Here is a 15,260-nt window from a genome sequence, read left to right as displayed (position 1 = left end):
TTGTTGGACAAGGTTTCACTGCCTGAGCACAGGAGATGTGTCAGGGCTTTCTCCCCATCTTCTCTGGGTATTGTGAGATAGGGTTCAAAACTCCAAGCCCAGAGCTCCCTCCTCTTCCCACCCTATGGCTAGGGTGATGTTACATTGTGTGAATCTGGTGGTCAAGGGAGTCCAGATGCTCTAGAAGTGGGAGAAGAGGAACACACACCTTGATTCTGAATCTGCTAAGCTTTCCCACATTCTGGATTCCAGGTTCTCTATGCCCTATGGTAAAAACTCATCTAATTTTGGTTCCTCCAATGGTCTTTTCAGTTGCATCCCTCACCTCTCGCCCACAGACAGTACAATGGTGGATTTCTAGGCTTCTGCCCTCCTTGGAATGGCAAGTGGTAAACAAGGGAATGCAGGCCTATGAGTGCCTGATCAAGCTTGTCTCCCTGATGGAAACAGACCACCTGAATGAACGTGGATCAGAATCAGGAGTACTTGGAGGAGAGTAGGCAATAGTCTTGGAGGTTTCGTGGAAACAATCTGGATGATCTTAGGTCAGGTGGAAACAGTGGGAAAGGAAGGTTGTTGTTTTGTTTGGGGGAAACTATGATAAGGACCCTTTGGGAGATCATATATTCAGGAAGTTTTAGAGTTAAGCCCATCTGAAAAGACATGTCCTTCCTTCCTTGGGCACCTGTCATGACATTATGGAGCTGGGGCCTCCAGTTGAACAAGTTAGTTCTATTCCTTGAGAAACATCCAGGACTAGTCTATGAGATCAGAAAAGGGTGGAGGTGACATTTTGCTATTGTTTTGCTTCTTAGGCAGGAAAAAGGGATAGTACTAAACTTGTCCAACCTGCAGGAAGCATGAGAAAGTTAGTTAGGTGCCTATCATTTTTTTGAAATGACTAGGGGAAAGAAAGAATGAATAAACAGAGAACGTGTCAGTATAATTGGTCTAAAACCCATCCTTCCCAATAGAATAGGCCTTTGCTCTTTTTATCAAGACATCATCCAGATTTGTAATTTTATCCAAAAGTTTATAGTTTTCCATGTCTTAATTTTGCACTGCCTTTGTCAAATTTATTTCCAAGAATTTTACTCTTTTTGATGCTATTATAAATGGAATTTTAAATTTTTATTGACATAAATTAATTTCACAATGGGATTTCATATTGTGATATTTACATACGCATACATATTATTTTGATCAAATTAATCCCATTCATATTGCTTTTAATCCCTTCTCCCCCTTAAATGGTTTCTAGTGTGTCTCATTATACTAGTTTCATATGTATGTTTATACAACCTATTTTGATCATATTCAACCCCTCAATTATGTCTTTCTTTTCTTTCTCCCTTTCATTGTTCCCCTCAAGAAAATCTCTCTCCCCTTTACAGTAATCAGACCTTAAATCTTTTTTTTATATTTAAAATTTTTTTTATTTTTTTATTTTTTAGACCTTAAATAAGCTGCAGAGCTAGATCCTACTGTTTGTCAATTATTTGTTTTCTTTGGCTTCTGAGATCCTGCCCTTTCTTACAAGTCAATATCATGTGCTGATTCCACCTCAACCCCTAAGTGCTACAGTGCCGGTCTCTGGCCTCGGAACCTTTCCTCTCCACCCTCACATTCTGCCTAGGTGAATTTAGCACCACCTATCACACACCCATATAGGTGTCTTCAGCTTTGACTTCTCAGAAGTTAGGCATCTCCAGTGCCTACCTGGCTTCACTACAGAAAGGTCTCATCTTACCAAAACCTCAGTTGTTTTCTAACTTCTTCCTTCCTTAGTCTTGTTCCACTCAAGTCTATGACAAAACTACCTATTGCTCAAGCTAAAAATAGTGTAGTCACTTCTGAGTCTTTCTCTCTAATATCACACCTGATCTACCCAGAAAATAAGGTCTACTGCATCACCAAGCCTACATCACCTTCACTCTCTGTTTCCATTATTCCCATGCGGTCCAGGGCATCACTCTGTTTTACTCAGTCTATTACAGTATACTGATGTCCTATTCTCACTTTTGCTTCTTGAAATCCCCACCTAGCAGCCAGAGAGACTCTTTAAAAAACCACAAATTAGATCATATCACTTCCTGCTGAAATCTGTCACATATAGAAAGTTCTAGATCCTTGCCCTGACTTGTAAAGAGTTGCTTCATAGCCAAGTTCTCTAGTTCCAGCAGTTCCACCTACTCTAGCCTCTCAGCAACTCTAGCAAGCAAGCCTGTTCTGTGCTGAGCCTTTCTGGTTACTCTTCTTACCCTCTTAAATAAGCTCTTTGTTGATCTAAACCATGTTATAAAATCCAGCTTCAAGGGCCCCTTTCAGAATGGCCTTTTCTGACCTCTCTGATTTTGCTGACATTCACTGTAACTCAACCTGAACAAACTCTACATTCAACCTGCAATTGTCTTATTTGTTCTTGCTATTATTTTCCCTACTAGAGCCTCTCTTCCTACCTTCTTTTTGTTATTGTACTCCCACTACCTTTGCATGTCCGGGTTATCATAGATTCTCAGTCTGTAGATCTTTATGTTCATAAACATCAATGCATATACATAAATGTATGCGTATACAATTCTGGAAATTTTACTTGGCAAAAGTACCAAGATAAACTCTCAAGAGATCAGGAGAAGAAAAAGAAAAATGAAAAGAGAACAAAGGTCATGTGGATGAGAAGAGCTCCTTATCCATTTATGAATGGAAATTCTGTGACATGGATGTAGTGAATCAATTCAACTTTATACATTTCCTAACTCTCATGCCCCTCACTGGGCATTGGGGTTATTTTCACTTAAGAGCACAAGCACCTCAGTTTGTTAAGAGAATGCTCTGGGAATCCTTTAGGAATGCAGGGTACTGCCAAGGAATGTGACTGGTCTTCCAGTTGCAGCTGTGATCTTTGCTAAAATTCCTAAATCCCTTGGGTCAGAATAATCAGGATTCCCGGCCTTCTGACACAGACCGCCTGCCTACCATACATTAGGTGCAACATCAAGACTTTTACATGGGTTATCTCATTAAGTCTTTAGAAGTAGTAGGATGATCCCCAACATGCAGACGAGGAACCTATGGCTCAGAGGGAGTTGGAGACTTGTGTTACTACCCACGGTGTTCCCCTCCACTGCCTCTCAACATGGGCTGCCTCTCATCCCTGGCAAGTCCCCCAGGATACCAGAGAGGTTTTTGCCAACACAGTCATCTGTCCCTTCTAGGAGAGAATTGCCAAAAGCCATGGCTCCCAGTGTGGGTTTTGCACCCCTGGCATCGTCATGAGCATGTACACACTGCTCCGGAACCAGCCTGAACCCACCATGGAGGAGATCGAGAATGCCTTCCAAGGTACAGGCTTCAGGCACAGCCAAGGAGGTGGACTGGGCCCTGGACAGAGCACGGTAGAGTGATAGGCAGGAACTGGCTAGGAGTGAAGGTACCATCCTCCAGAGGAGAGCTGACTGATCCAGAGTCCTGTGCTTTCTGGGGAGTCTTCCTGCCTTTCCCCTGTATCTGGGATATCTTGGACATGGGACCTCATTTGAGAAACAACCCATGGGAAAGTCATATGGCTGCCTGTCCTCAGCTTCCACCAGAACAGGATCCCCCAACGCACTGACCCTTGGGAGGGAGAGAGTCAGAACCACGACAGTGATTGGCTTCCTCTTTGGCCTTTTGTGAGTGGGCTGAGGAGCCTGGACCATGTAACTGCTCCTTGGCATCAAATCCAGAAGATTCCCCATCCATCCAGCATTTCAGGCAACCATTTATTCAACCAGTCATTCTGAGTCCTGTCCTGGATCAGGCACTGTACAAGGGACAGAATGAAAGACACAATTCCTCCCTTCCCAGGGGTACGTGGGTTTATCATGTAGTTTGTAAGCTCACTCATGAGGCTCTGACCAGGCTTGGGGTACCAGGAGGGTCTCAGTCTGGGCGTTCTAGGGAGACTTCCTGCAGGAAGCTATAAAGGGTATTTTTGAGATCAGAACTAAGAAGAACAAGAGGGTCTTTTAGGGGAGGAAACAGAATGTCAAACCAGAGTAGTAATCACTGAGCTAAGCTGGTGCATACAAGTCTCTCTGCCCCTGAGGGCTGGCAGTGACACAGTGGCCTTTTCCTTGCTCCACAGGAAACCTGTGCCGCTGCACGGGCTACAGACCCATCCTCCAGGGCTTCCGCACCTTCGCTCAGGTAAGTGGGGCCTGGGGAGCTCAGTAGTCTGATTCCTAAAGCAGTGGCCCCCAGAGTGCATAGTTAGGGAGGGTGCCAAGGGGACTCTGCTATACAAAGAAGAAAGATGACTCAACATGTTTAGTAGAGTCTCCCCCCCTGGGCAGAAGACTGTGTTGTTCTAATTCAGAGCACGGCTTTCCCTGTTAGTGAAGGCCTGGAGTCTTTCTTCCTGGAAGAGGCACACTATCTGGGTTCAGAGTCCTCTAGTGACTTCTGGCTTGGCTGCTTTCCCTGGAGGACTGGCAGGCTCAGTATGGCACAGGCACAGCATTTAACAACAGCCTGGCTTGCTTCAGACTTGTGCCCCTCCTTCTTCTCCCTCCTGGCTGCTTTCCATGGTTGGCACTCTGCTGGGTTTATGAAGCTGATAATTAGACCTCAAGACATTTTGTGACCCTCTGCAGTGTTCATGTAACTCCAAGTGAGAAACCACAGCCAGGTGTGTGGGCATTGATTCTCCAATCACAATGCACACCTGCCATCAGCCAGGCAGGGCAGAGGGCTGGCATGTCTTTTCTTGGCTTCCTTGCCTCGGCTTTTACCTGAGATTCCAGTCAAACCTTTGCATTCTGGTTTGGTGCTGGGCCCAGTGGTGAGTTACAGACACCAGTTCTTCTCACTTAACCTTTAGGGTTAACACAACATGGAAAGGAATGTTGTGCTCACATAATCGAAGAAGGAGTGGCTAGAGGTGGAGATGGGGCTTTGTAAGGATACAGAACATGACATCCTGCAGAATGTTGTGATGATGAATTCGGAGGTGCACAGTTAAATAGAAATAATGGAAAACATAGATTCAGGGTCTTATGACCTTGGTTTAAATCCTTTTCTATTACTTAATTGATGCACAACTCAGGTCAATTTCCTTGTTTTTAAAAGGGATTATAATAATACCTGCTTTACCGTGTTAAGCACTTCTTGCAAAGCTCTTTGCACAATGCTTGGCCTATCTTAGACATTTAATAGCTGGAGCTATAAATTACAACGTTGACATAGTTCTTCCCTAATGAATCACATGATATTTATGAATTGCTCAGTTTCCCTGAGAATCAGGGGTTGTGGATCTTGTCTGCATCATAGGAGCCTACTCAGAGACATTCCATCCAACCAGGCCTCAGATTGCTTCACAAGACAAGGGCATTTGAGTGTAATGGATAATGGCACTCCTTTCTGAGGTCTGAGTTAGAACCACATTGAAATGGTGGTTCCTGATTCTATAGTTCAGCAGACAGAACTTGCCTCAATTCACATTTGGCTAAGAGTTGTGTGTGCAGGGCACAGAATGCGGGGGGTGGGAGCAGTGTTTTCATATTCCTCACTGAAGCCTATGACATCTTTATGGAGAGCCTATTGACTCTGGCTTTCCCCATGGTTTCAACATACTTGGAGTTTTTAGTTTTCCTGTATACAGCACACACTGGAAAGAACCATACAAATAGGCACAAAGAAAGCTCTCTGGTGTATAAGAAATTTAGAAGTTTTCATTCCATCCTAACAAGTAAAAAGCTAACCAAACTGAAAACTAGCAACTCTTCGAATCATCAGAGAAGTAAAGAGATAGGATTGACTTTTGCTCCTCAAACAAGAGACAGACAAGAATAGAGTCATAATTGACTTCAGCAGAAACATGAGCAGAAATGTCTGCATGAACTAGTACTAGAACAAGAACCCTTGAACAGTAATTGATAAACTACTGGATACTCAATATGGATAAGACTGGGAGGTATAAGCCATTGCTGTCTGAGTCCCTGAGTTCAATCCCCAACTCTGGAGTAAAAATTAAAGGTAGATATTACCAGAGTGGATCAAAACATAAGACTCAGTGATGATGTCTAAATGAAACTGACTTTGAATATAAAGTCACATATAAATTGAAAGTTAGTGACAGTACACTTGTCATCCAACAGTACGGGAGGCAGAGGTGGTGAATTATGAGTTGAAGGCCAATCTGAACTACCTAAATAAATAAACCCACACATGACTTTTGCTTCATACAATTCTAATAAAAAATCCCAGGACATTATTTTGTAGATATTGACAACTTGACTATAAAGTTGGTATGGAGAGAGAAAAAAACCCCAGAATAACCAACACAATTCTGAAGGACCACAAACGTGGAGAACTGACACTATCCAGACTCAAAGGCTTATTGCAAAGCTACCATTATCAAGACATCATGGCATTGGTGAAAGAAAAAAATAGACCAATGAAACAGAATAGAGTATCATCATAAATAGGCTCTCATTAATACAGCTCCCTTACCTGTGACAAAGGAACAAAGACAGTGCATTGGGGCAAAGATAACCTTTTTATAAAATGGTGTTGACATCCAGGCATTCACATGCAAAATGATGAATCTAGACATGGGCTGGAAATTCTCTCAGACTATAAACGTAAATGAAAAACACCAAATCATTAAACTACTTATAGATGGCATAGAGCAAATCTAGATGACTTTGGGTGTGGCAAAGAATGTTTAGATATAGCACCATAGGCATGATCCACGAAAGAAAAGTTTTGATAAGCTGGGCTCCACTATAAATGAAATATTCTTTGCAAAAGCAAATATCAACAGAATGAAAAGACAAGTCATAGATTGGGGGAAAGCATTTGCAAAGGACACATCTCCACATAAGGACATTCTCAACATATACAAAGAAATCGTAAAGCTCAACAACAAGAAGAGGAATGACCCAATTACAAATGGGAAAAAGACATGAACAGACCCTTCAGCCATAAAGACAAGTGGATGAAGTGTTAGCATTGAGACTTGAACCTCATATGCCACCAGGGAGTTGCAAGTAACTAAATACCACCACATGCCTATTAGAATTGCCAGTTCCAAAACACTAACCCCACCAGTGTTGGGGAGGGTATGGAGAAACAGGAACTCTCATTTTTGGTAGCAAAGAAGAATGTATAGGCACTTTGGAAAATAGCTGGGCAGTTTCTTACAAAATGAAACACACTCTTACTATATGATTTATTAGTTTTCCTCTGTGATGTTTACCAAAGCTGTTGAAAACTGACATCTCATAAAAACCTGAACAGAAATGTTTGTGGCAGCTTTATTGTCAAAACTTAGAAACAATTGAGATGTCCTTTAAATTATGTAGGTGAACTGAATGGACAAAGAAGCAGTGGAAATTCAGAAAACAGAATATTATTCTGCTCTGAAAAGTAATAAATGATCAAGAATATAGATGTGTGCCTGTTACCCAGCTACACAGGAAGAGATAGGAATAAATAGAGGCTATCTCTGACAAAATTAGTGAGATCCTATCTCAAAACTAAGTAAGGACTGTCTAACTAAGTAATGCCTTTAATCTAGCTACTCAGGAGACAAAGTTAGGAAGGACTTGGTCCAAGGGTAGATCCAGGCAAAAGTATATAAATTGCTTGGAAAACAAAACCAACTAAATAAAAATGGGCTGGAGGTGTGGCTTAAGTGAAGAGTATGATATTGGTATAAGCTTGAGACTCTGAGTTTAAGCCCTTGTATAGCCAAAAAGGAAGGGAGAGAAAAGGGAAAGAGGGAGAGAAGGAGAAGAAGAGGAGGGAGGAGGAAAGGAAGAGGAGAGAAAGGAAGAGGAAGAAAAAGAGGAGTAGCAGAAGGAGGAGAGAAGGAATAAAGGAAGGAAGAAGCTATCAAGCCATGACATGGAAGAAAAGTTAAATGTATTTTGCTAGGTGGATGGAACCAATCGTAAATGTGGACATATTGTATGATAAGATGCATGTACATTTGTCAAACCTCACAGTGCATAGAGCTCTGATGTAAACTCTGACTTTGAGTGCTAATGATGTATTAATGATGATATAGGTTCATCTATCATAACAAATAGACCATTCTCCTGCAGATGTTGATATTGAGAGAGCTTATTGGTATGTGTGTATAGGCGGGGGGGGGGGTGGAGGGGTTTACAGAGCCATTCTTTGTACCTTACAATTTGGCTTTGAACCTAAAATCACTCTGAAAAAAACCTTGGTTTATTAAAAAAAATAGGTGCAAGTCTAGAAATCTTCACTGACTTCATAAAGTGGGAATATCAGGAGGATTGGGACAGGAAATATCATCCTTATCCAGTTTAGCAGAACTTGGGGGTGGTGTCATGTTATTGTATATCACAATAATTTAGATCATAAACACACTGACAAGGCAATAAGGACAGGATCTGGGTGGTAGTGTGCCGACATATCAGCAAAATGTACCTGTATAAAATATGTCCTTGACCTGTTATGCAAGCCCCTCTTTCTATAGGCTTGAGAGAATTGTCCTGCATCACTCTCCCGAGAAGGATGAAAAGAGATATTAAGGGACCGTTCTTCCATTCTGAATTTGGAGGGGAGGGGGAAAGAGCCAGGAGCAGGAGAGGAGTTCTGGAACAGACAGAATAGGTCTGACATCCAGTGGCCAGCCTGTAATGCAGGAGGGCTCAGCACACAGAGCCAAAGGGAAGGAGGGTGAGGTCAGGGAAAATGTTTCTTTTATGCTTGGCCATGCTTGTAAGTTCTCAAAGGCCGTATATTTTAGCCTTCAAAAACTCTGAGAACTATCTTGAGAAAAGCTAGGAGAAGCTGGGCACTGGTGGCTCACGCCTGCAATCCTAGCTACTCAGGAGGCTGAGATCTGAGGATCATGGTTTGAAGCCAGCCCAGGTAGGAAAGGCTGTGAGACTCTTATTTCCAATTAATCTTAGAAAAAGCTGGAAGTGGTGCTGTGGATCAAGTGGGAGTGCTAGCCTTGAGCAAAAGGGGACTTAGGGAAAGCACCCAGGCCCAGAGTTCAAGGCCCAGGACTGAGGAGGTGTCAGGGTTGGGGGTGGAGAGAGGATGGGGACAGGGATGGGAATATAGGGAATTGTGTGATACATCCTTGGAGATTGCCAGGCTGGAAATTGTCTCCTGGGGGGGACAGACAGCTCACAGACTGTTCCTTCAAGAATTGGCTACCCCAGAAAAGTCCCTGTGAATTTCCACCACTCCCGTGTCTCACATTTTAGAATGTCTGCTGCAACCCCTGCCTTTCTGAGGCCTATGTGCCAGGTGCGTGTACCCCTTCCTCACGCACGAGGCCTCAATAGTGGGAGGCAGTCACTTTGTGCTCTAATTGAGCTTGGGCAATGGCATCCCAAAGCGGTCCCTTAGCCAGGGCCTTTCCCATAGGTGATGGGGGAATCTAACTTTCCTCCAGAACAGGCTCACAGTAAGGAGTGGAGATGGTTTCACTTTCTGGAAAGAAGGCTGCACTAAGTAGTTTGAGACTATTGACCAAAATGTCTGGGCATATCCCTGGGACCAGCACGGGCCTTGGATATCCTTAGCAGCACCCCACAGACACATCAGGCTGGAAGTCGAATCCCACAGAGCCTGGCTGAGTTAGCACTAGCACATCTGTGTCATGAGGGAACCAAGGAGAATGTCTCTTCTAGGGGCTGCCTAAGGAAGCAGCACCAGAGAAGGAAAATGAGCATAAAAATAGAATTTAATAAAGCAGGAGCTAACTTTCATGGAGAGTTTCTTGAAAATAAATTTCCCACTTGTCCCTATGTGTTCATCGCCGAGCTCTTTAATCTGCCTTAGCTGAGCAATAGAAAACACAGCGGAGGCCTCCACTCTGCATAGAGGCGTGCGGGTTGGGGCAGAGGTGTCATTTCCACCTGTGGATGCTGGGGTAGGTGTCAGAGCTGGGGTTCCCTAGTTATTCATAATCAGGACTTCTTAGAATCTGTGAAAACTATAAAGTATCCTCTTGCAGATCTGTTCCTCCTATTTCTAGGATGGTGGCTGCTGTGGAGGAAGTAGAAACAATCCAAATTGCTGCATGAACCAGAAGAAAGACCACATGGTAAAAGAGTCTTGCTTCCCTGGGAGGCTTGGGGGATCTCAGATGCAGAGGAGTCACTACACTCTCCCCATGTCCCTGGCAATGGTGGCAAGAGGATAGAATCATGATGAGAGGTGGTGATGGTCAGATGATGAGCATGCTAAAGGTACTCATTGGCCATGAATCCCTTGGTAGGACCTTCCTCTTCCTGCCTCCCAGGAGCTGCCTGCCCTCCACCAGCCTTCCAGGGTTAGAGTTTACCTAGTAAAGGGCTGGATCAGTCCACCTGAGAAGAGCTGAGACTGCACAACTTCCCTATTCTCTTTCCCTACAGGATACTCTCACACCATCGTTGTTCAAACCAGAGGACTTCACACCCCTGGATCCCACCCAGGAACCCATCTTCCCCCCAGAGCTGTTGGTAGGTGATGCTTGGAGAAGTCTAACCGGGTCATTGTGCCATGGGCCTCTAAGACCTGCTTGATTTTTCATACCCACAGCAAACTTTGAACCTTCTTATCTTTTAGGATTTAGCCTAATTACGTCTTCCTTTTAGTTCATGCCTCTGTACCTTTTAGTTTATGCCTCTGTAGCATCCCACACCTCTTCCTACTGTCTCACACTACAGTTTCTAATTTGATGTCTGTATTCCTATATTCCTAGACTCTAAGCCCTACAAGGAAAGGGACTAAGTCTTCCTAGAGCACTACAAATCAATAGCACATGCTCTCTAACCTTATGTTGACCTCTTGGCTTTATCTAATGTGTGTCCACCAAGCCACCTATTTTCTTCCCTATATGCAGCCTATTTATTTAAAACAAACAAACAAGTAAGCAAACAAAGCTATAGTTAGAGGACATGGTCCCTGGCTCGCAACTCTGCCTTAAGGACTTCTTGTCACAACAGCTTTCTTACCTTCATTCCAATATTTATGACAAGGGAAAGAAGCAAGCCACTCCCAGAGTTTATCAGCTGCATATTTCATAAGGATGTAGACCCATGAAGATTGCCTTAGATGTTCAACAGGCCAGAGAGAACAGATTGCAGCTGTCCCCAAGCAAATCTTTCTCTGGATGGGAAAACCTTGAAGACACTATTAGTTTCATTTGAGGGATTTCTTTCTCCAGCCAGTATCGCCTCAGGTACACCAGAGTCAGCTCTCCTTTGCCATTGTACCTATCCCCTAGACCTCCGGCCCTTCCCGCACCTGTCCGGTATAGCCCCTAAAGGGCCCTGCAAGGAATCTGGGCTTTCAGCCAGGTCAGTTTGGGTCTTCTCAAGGTGCATGACCTTCAGCGGTTTCCATAATCTCCTTCATCTTCAAGTTGCTTTTTCACCTGTAAAACTGAGGCTCTGAATGCCTCCTCCCCTAAGGCATTCTCAAGACGAAGTGGGAAGAGGTACTCAACTGAATTCCTTAGTACATGCAGTCCTCACTCCGCTCCAGCGTGTAAGGATCTTCTTCTGACTCAGTACTCAATGAGTCAGTAGAGGCGCCTAGCCCATTGCAGACCTCAAGGGAAATAATGGTGGTAGCAAGAAGGAGACGGTGCCATAAGTAAACTATGTTTCCCAGAGGCTAAAAGACACTCCTCGGAAGCAGCTGCGTTTTGAGGGGGAGCGTGTCACCTGGATCCAAGCTTCAACCCTGCAAGAGCTGCTGGACCTCAAAGCTCAGCATCCTGATGCCAAACTGGTGGTGGGGAACACAGAGATCGGTAAGGCCTGCCTGTGATTGTGAGGATGTCACGGATCCTGCATGAATTGTGGGGAACACTCAGATCTGTAACTCCAGGCTTCTCGTTTCTCTAAGGCATTGAGATGAAGTTTAAGAATGCACTGTTTCCTCTGATTGTCTGCCCAGCCTGGATCCCTGAGCTGAATTCAGTGGAGCATGGCCCAGAGGGTAAGGGGTTCTCCTGAGGCCACAGTGGGCCATGATGCTGGGCCAGGTCTCAGTGTGTGTGTGTGTGTGTGTGTGTGTGTGTGTGTGTGTGTGTGTAGGAGTGCCAGGTAGCTTTGTCTATGGCTCTGGCTGCCTCCTATTTCCCCTAGAGCCAGCCTGACATGGGGAGAAGGGGAGCCAAGTAAGGATGGTCCGCATTATCTTCCCTCTATTAGGTTGGCATGGTTGGGTGCTAGCAGGGGAAAGGCTGTACTCAATAGTTGTTCTCCTGCTTGACAATGTATTAGAATTGCTCACTGGGGCTGAGCTGAGAGGTGCAGGGGGAAGGGTGTGTAGTGTGCTTGGGTGTTTTTTATTTTTTATCAAATGTGAAGACTTTGCCACCAGAGATCCAGACTTCTGAGTGGAGAATCACTAGTTTAAAGGCTCACATGTTGATTCTAGAGTCCAGAGATGGAGGTTTCAGGCCTTGTTTATCAACTTTGGGGCATTAGTTTGGGTCCTAATTTCCTGTAAGGCTGTAATACAGCCCCGCCTTGGTCGGGTCTCACAGGAGCTGGGGATGAGGGGTGGCTATTACTCCAAGGATGTGTTTCCAGGTATTACCTTTGGAGCCGCTTGCTCTCTGAGCTCTATGGAAAAGGTCCTGGTTGATGTAGTTGCTCAGCTTCCGGTCTATAAAACCGAGGTGTTCAGAGGAGTCCTGGAGCAGCTGCGCTGGTTTGCTGGCAAGCAGGTCAAGTCCGTGGCGGTGAGTTCCTGGTCAGCGGCAGGCGAGGCCCGCAGGCCAGGCATGGACTTTCCTTGAGCGGGCAGGGGCTTTCAGCTAGAGGCTCCCACTTGCTTTTGTCCAGTAGGCCCCACATGTTAGTGCTTAGACTTTTCCGAGGTGCTTGTTAAAATGCAGCGCCTGAGCCCCACGCACAGGGATTCTGACTTGGTAGGTTCTGGAGTGGTACACCCCAGAGATCAAGTTTTTAAGAAGAAGAAGGTTTGGGCACGTCTGATGAAGTGTGGGTGTGGGAGGGGTCTACAGGACACCCTAAGAAGCACAGTCTGTACCTTTGACTGAGGCCATCAGCAGGTAAATGAGAACTGCATCAGAGAGAAGCCACAAATGAATTGGGCAGGATCCTTTCAGACTTTGCGGGGTGGCGTGGGGGTGGGGAACCCAGAGCAGGGTCTCCCCACCTCCCTACCCTGGAGAGGAGGGAGGAGTTTCACCTGTCAGCTGTTCCGTGGGCCTTCGAGTAGCGCGGAAATTCCTAGTTTGCAAATAATTGTGTTCACATACACTAGTCCATTCGGGGTCCACAACATTTATGATTTGGGGAGGTGAACTACCCCCTCTGTTCTATTTTTTAAACTGTTTCAAAAATTGAAACAGAGCAGGGCAAAACCAAAGCGGCTGCCCTTGCTCTCCTCCCGCTCCCACGCGCCTGCTGTGTCTGGTTATAGACAAGGAAACACAAGCTAAGTTACTCTCGACTCCTTTGCCCAGTTCTGCTCAATCCACTTCCAGGAAGGATTGTGTTGGCCTTACACATCGCTTTTCTTCCTCATTTCCGGTAAAGAGAACTGTCTATCTGATTCTTCTAGTTTTTGTGTTTTTTTCCAAGTTGCCAGGAAGTTCAGATCCAAACTGAACAAATGATTCATCCTTCAGTCTTCCTGCTCTTTTTCCTTGATCTTTATCTTCCATTTCATTTTATTGCACACAGGAAAAATGTGATAAATCACCTCAGTCCTTTCAGAAAAGGTTGGGTGAGGTCACTTTGAGAGAGACTGCCACAGTTTACTGACCTGTACATTTCAGTAAATGTACTGACTTGTACATTTCAGAGCTGGGACTCCAGCCTGAGGGTCCTGATTTCAACTTTGCACATTTCCCCAGAGGCCCACATGCTCACCGTGTTGCTCTTGTGGCTCTCTAACAGTGGATGCAGGTCCTCAGGTACCCGCTGTAGCAGCGGGTACCCCCGCCCGTGTGCAGGAGCAGCTGCCTGAGTCCTGGGCAAGGCTCTAACTCCTTCTGCTTGTTCTAGTCCATCGGAGGGAATATCATTACCGCCAGCCCCATCTCTGATCTCAACCCTGTGTTCATGGCTAGTGGAGCCAAGCTGACCCTTATGTCCAGAGGTGAGCTGCCTGAAGAAGATGGGAAAGATGGCTGGAAAGATGGGTTGGGGGAGAAAAGTCTCACAGGTCATTTTTCCAGAGAAAGAGTGGTGAATTCAGTGACTCAGATGTCCCAAGGCTTGGATTAATGGAAGCTGCTAGGTTGGAGGTGTGGGATAGTTGAGCTCCCCTCCCCTCCTCCCTCTCCCCTGTCCCCTGTCTCCTCTCCCTTCTCCCCTCCCCTCAAATATTTCCCAAGTGCATTAGTCTGTAATGTCTTGTCTTTGATTCCAAACCAGCACCAGCTGATTTACTGTTTCTTTCCTCTCCCCTCCCCCTCCTCTCTCTTCTCCTTAGTGGTATCAGGGTTCAAACTCATGACAAGCTAGTGCTCTACCACTTAAGCCATACTCCCAATCATTTGCACTTGTTGTTTTTTTTAGTAGGGTCTTAGTTTCTCCTTCTGACGCGGCCCCTCCCTCATGTAGCCTTCTTTATCCTGTCTACCTACAGGCACAAAGAGAACTGTTCGAATGGACCACACTTTCTTCCCTGGCTACAGAAGGACCCTGCTCAGTCCAGAAGAGATATTGCTGTCCATAGAGATTCCCTATAGCAGGGAGGTGAGGCAGCAGAAGCTGGTCCAGGCTTTGCCTGAATTCTTTTCCCCTGGCTGGGCTCCAGACCAAGAGCTAAGAGTCTATCTTATGACCAACTTGTGCAACTCCCAACTTTAACGTTGGTTCTTTATCTCTGGACTTGGATGAACTAACTTTATCTAGCCAGTCAGCCAGACATAGATGCCTCAGAGAATCACTTAGCACTTTGCGCCCCAGTGTACTCCTCTGCAAAGTGGGTACCTTATGCCTTCTGAAAAGATTATTCTGAGAACTGGAGGTCTAGAGCTTCTCCAGGTTACTGGCCCATGTCTGGAAGCCAAGGGAGAACACCTGCCGCTAGGTAATAGGGCACATTCCCAAGAACACATCCAGCTGTTTTAGGGTCAGGAGTACTGTTATCTCCTCATTGAAGGGGTAGGCCCTGGCTCACTGCCTTTGAGTTGGACTCATATGCTGGCTCTGACTCTGCTGGGACGTTGGTTCACTCACCTTGCTCTGGGCTGGCACTGTGAGATTGCTGCTTCATGAGCAGCTGGTCTGGTCTGTTTGGGGAAATCT

General features: G+C 45.3%; 1 protein-coding gene across 1 annotated transcript in view; it reads left to right on the top strand.

Moving 5' to 3' along the window:
* Xdh (xanthine dehydrogenase) overlaps positions 1–15,260 on the top strand; it is a 56,463-nt gene that overhangs the window by 8,585 nt on the left and 32,618 nt on the right. The window contains exons 6-14 of the mRNA XM_042696775.1: positions 3,216–3,342; positions 4,127–4,188; positions 10,010–10,078; positions 10,392–10,478; positions 11,635–11,776; positions 11,872–11,964; positions 12,564–12,715; positions 14,010–14,103; positions 14,596–14,705. Of these exons, the coding sequence (XP_042552709.1) occupies positions 3,216–3,342; positions 4,127–4,188; positions 10,010–10,078; positions 10,392–10,478; positions 11,635–11,776; positions 11,872–11,964; positions 12,564–12,715; positions 14,010–14,103; positions 14,596–14,705 (936 nt within the window). The remainder of the gene's footprint in view (positions 1–3,215; positions 3,343–4,126; positions 4,189–10,009; positions 10,079–10,391; positions 10,479–11,634; positions 11,777–11,871; positions 11,965–12,563; positions 12,716–14,009; positions 14,104–14,595; positions 14,706–15,260) is intronic.

The sequence above is a fragment of the Dipodomys spectabilis genome, unplaced genomic scaffold (assembly GCF_019054845.1).
Source record: "Dipodomys spectabilis isolate Male_0828 unplaced genomic scaffold, ASM1905484v1 ptg000210l, whole genome shotgun sequence".
NCBI lineage: Eukaryota > Metazoa > Chordata > Mammalia > Rodentia > Heteromyidae > Dipodomys > Dipodomys spectabilis.
This window is presented reverse-complemented; position numbering and strand designations above follow the sequence as displayed.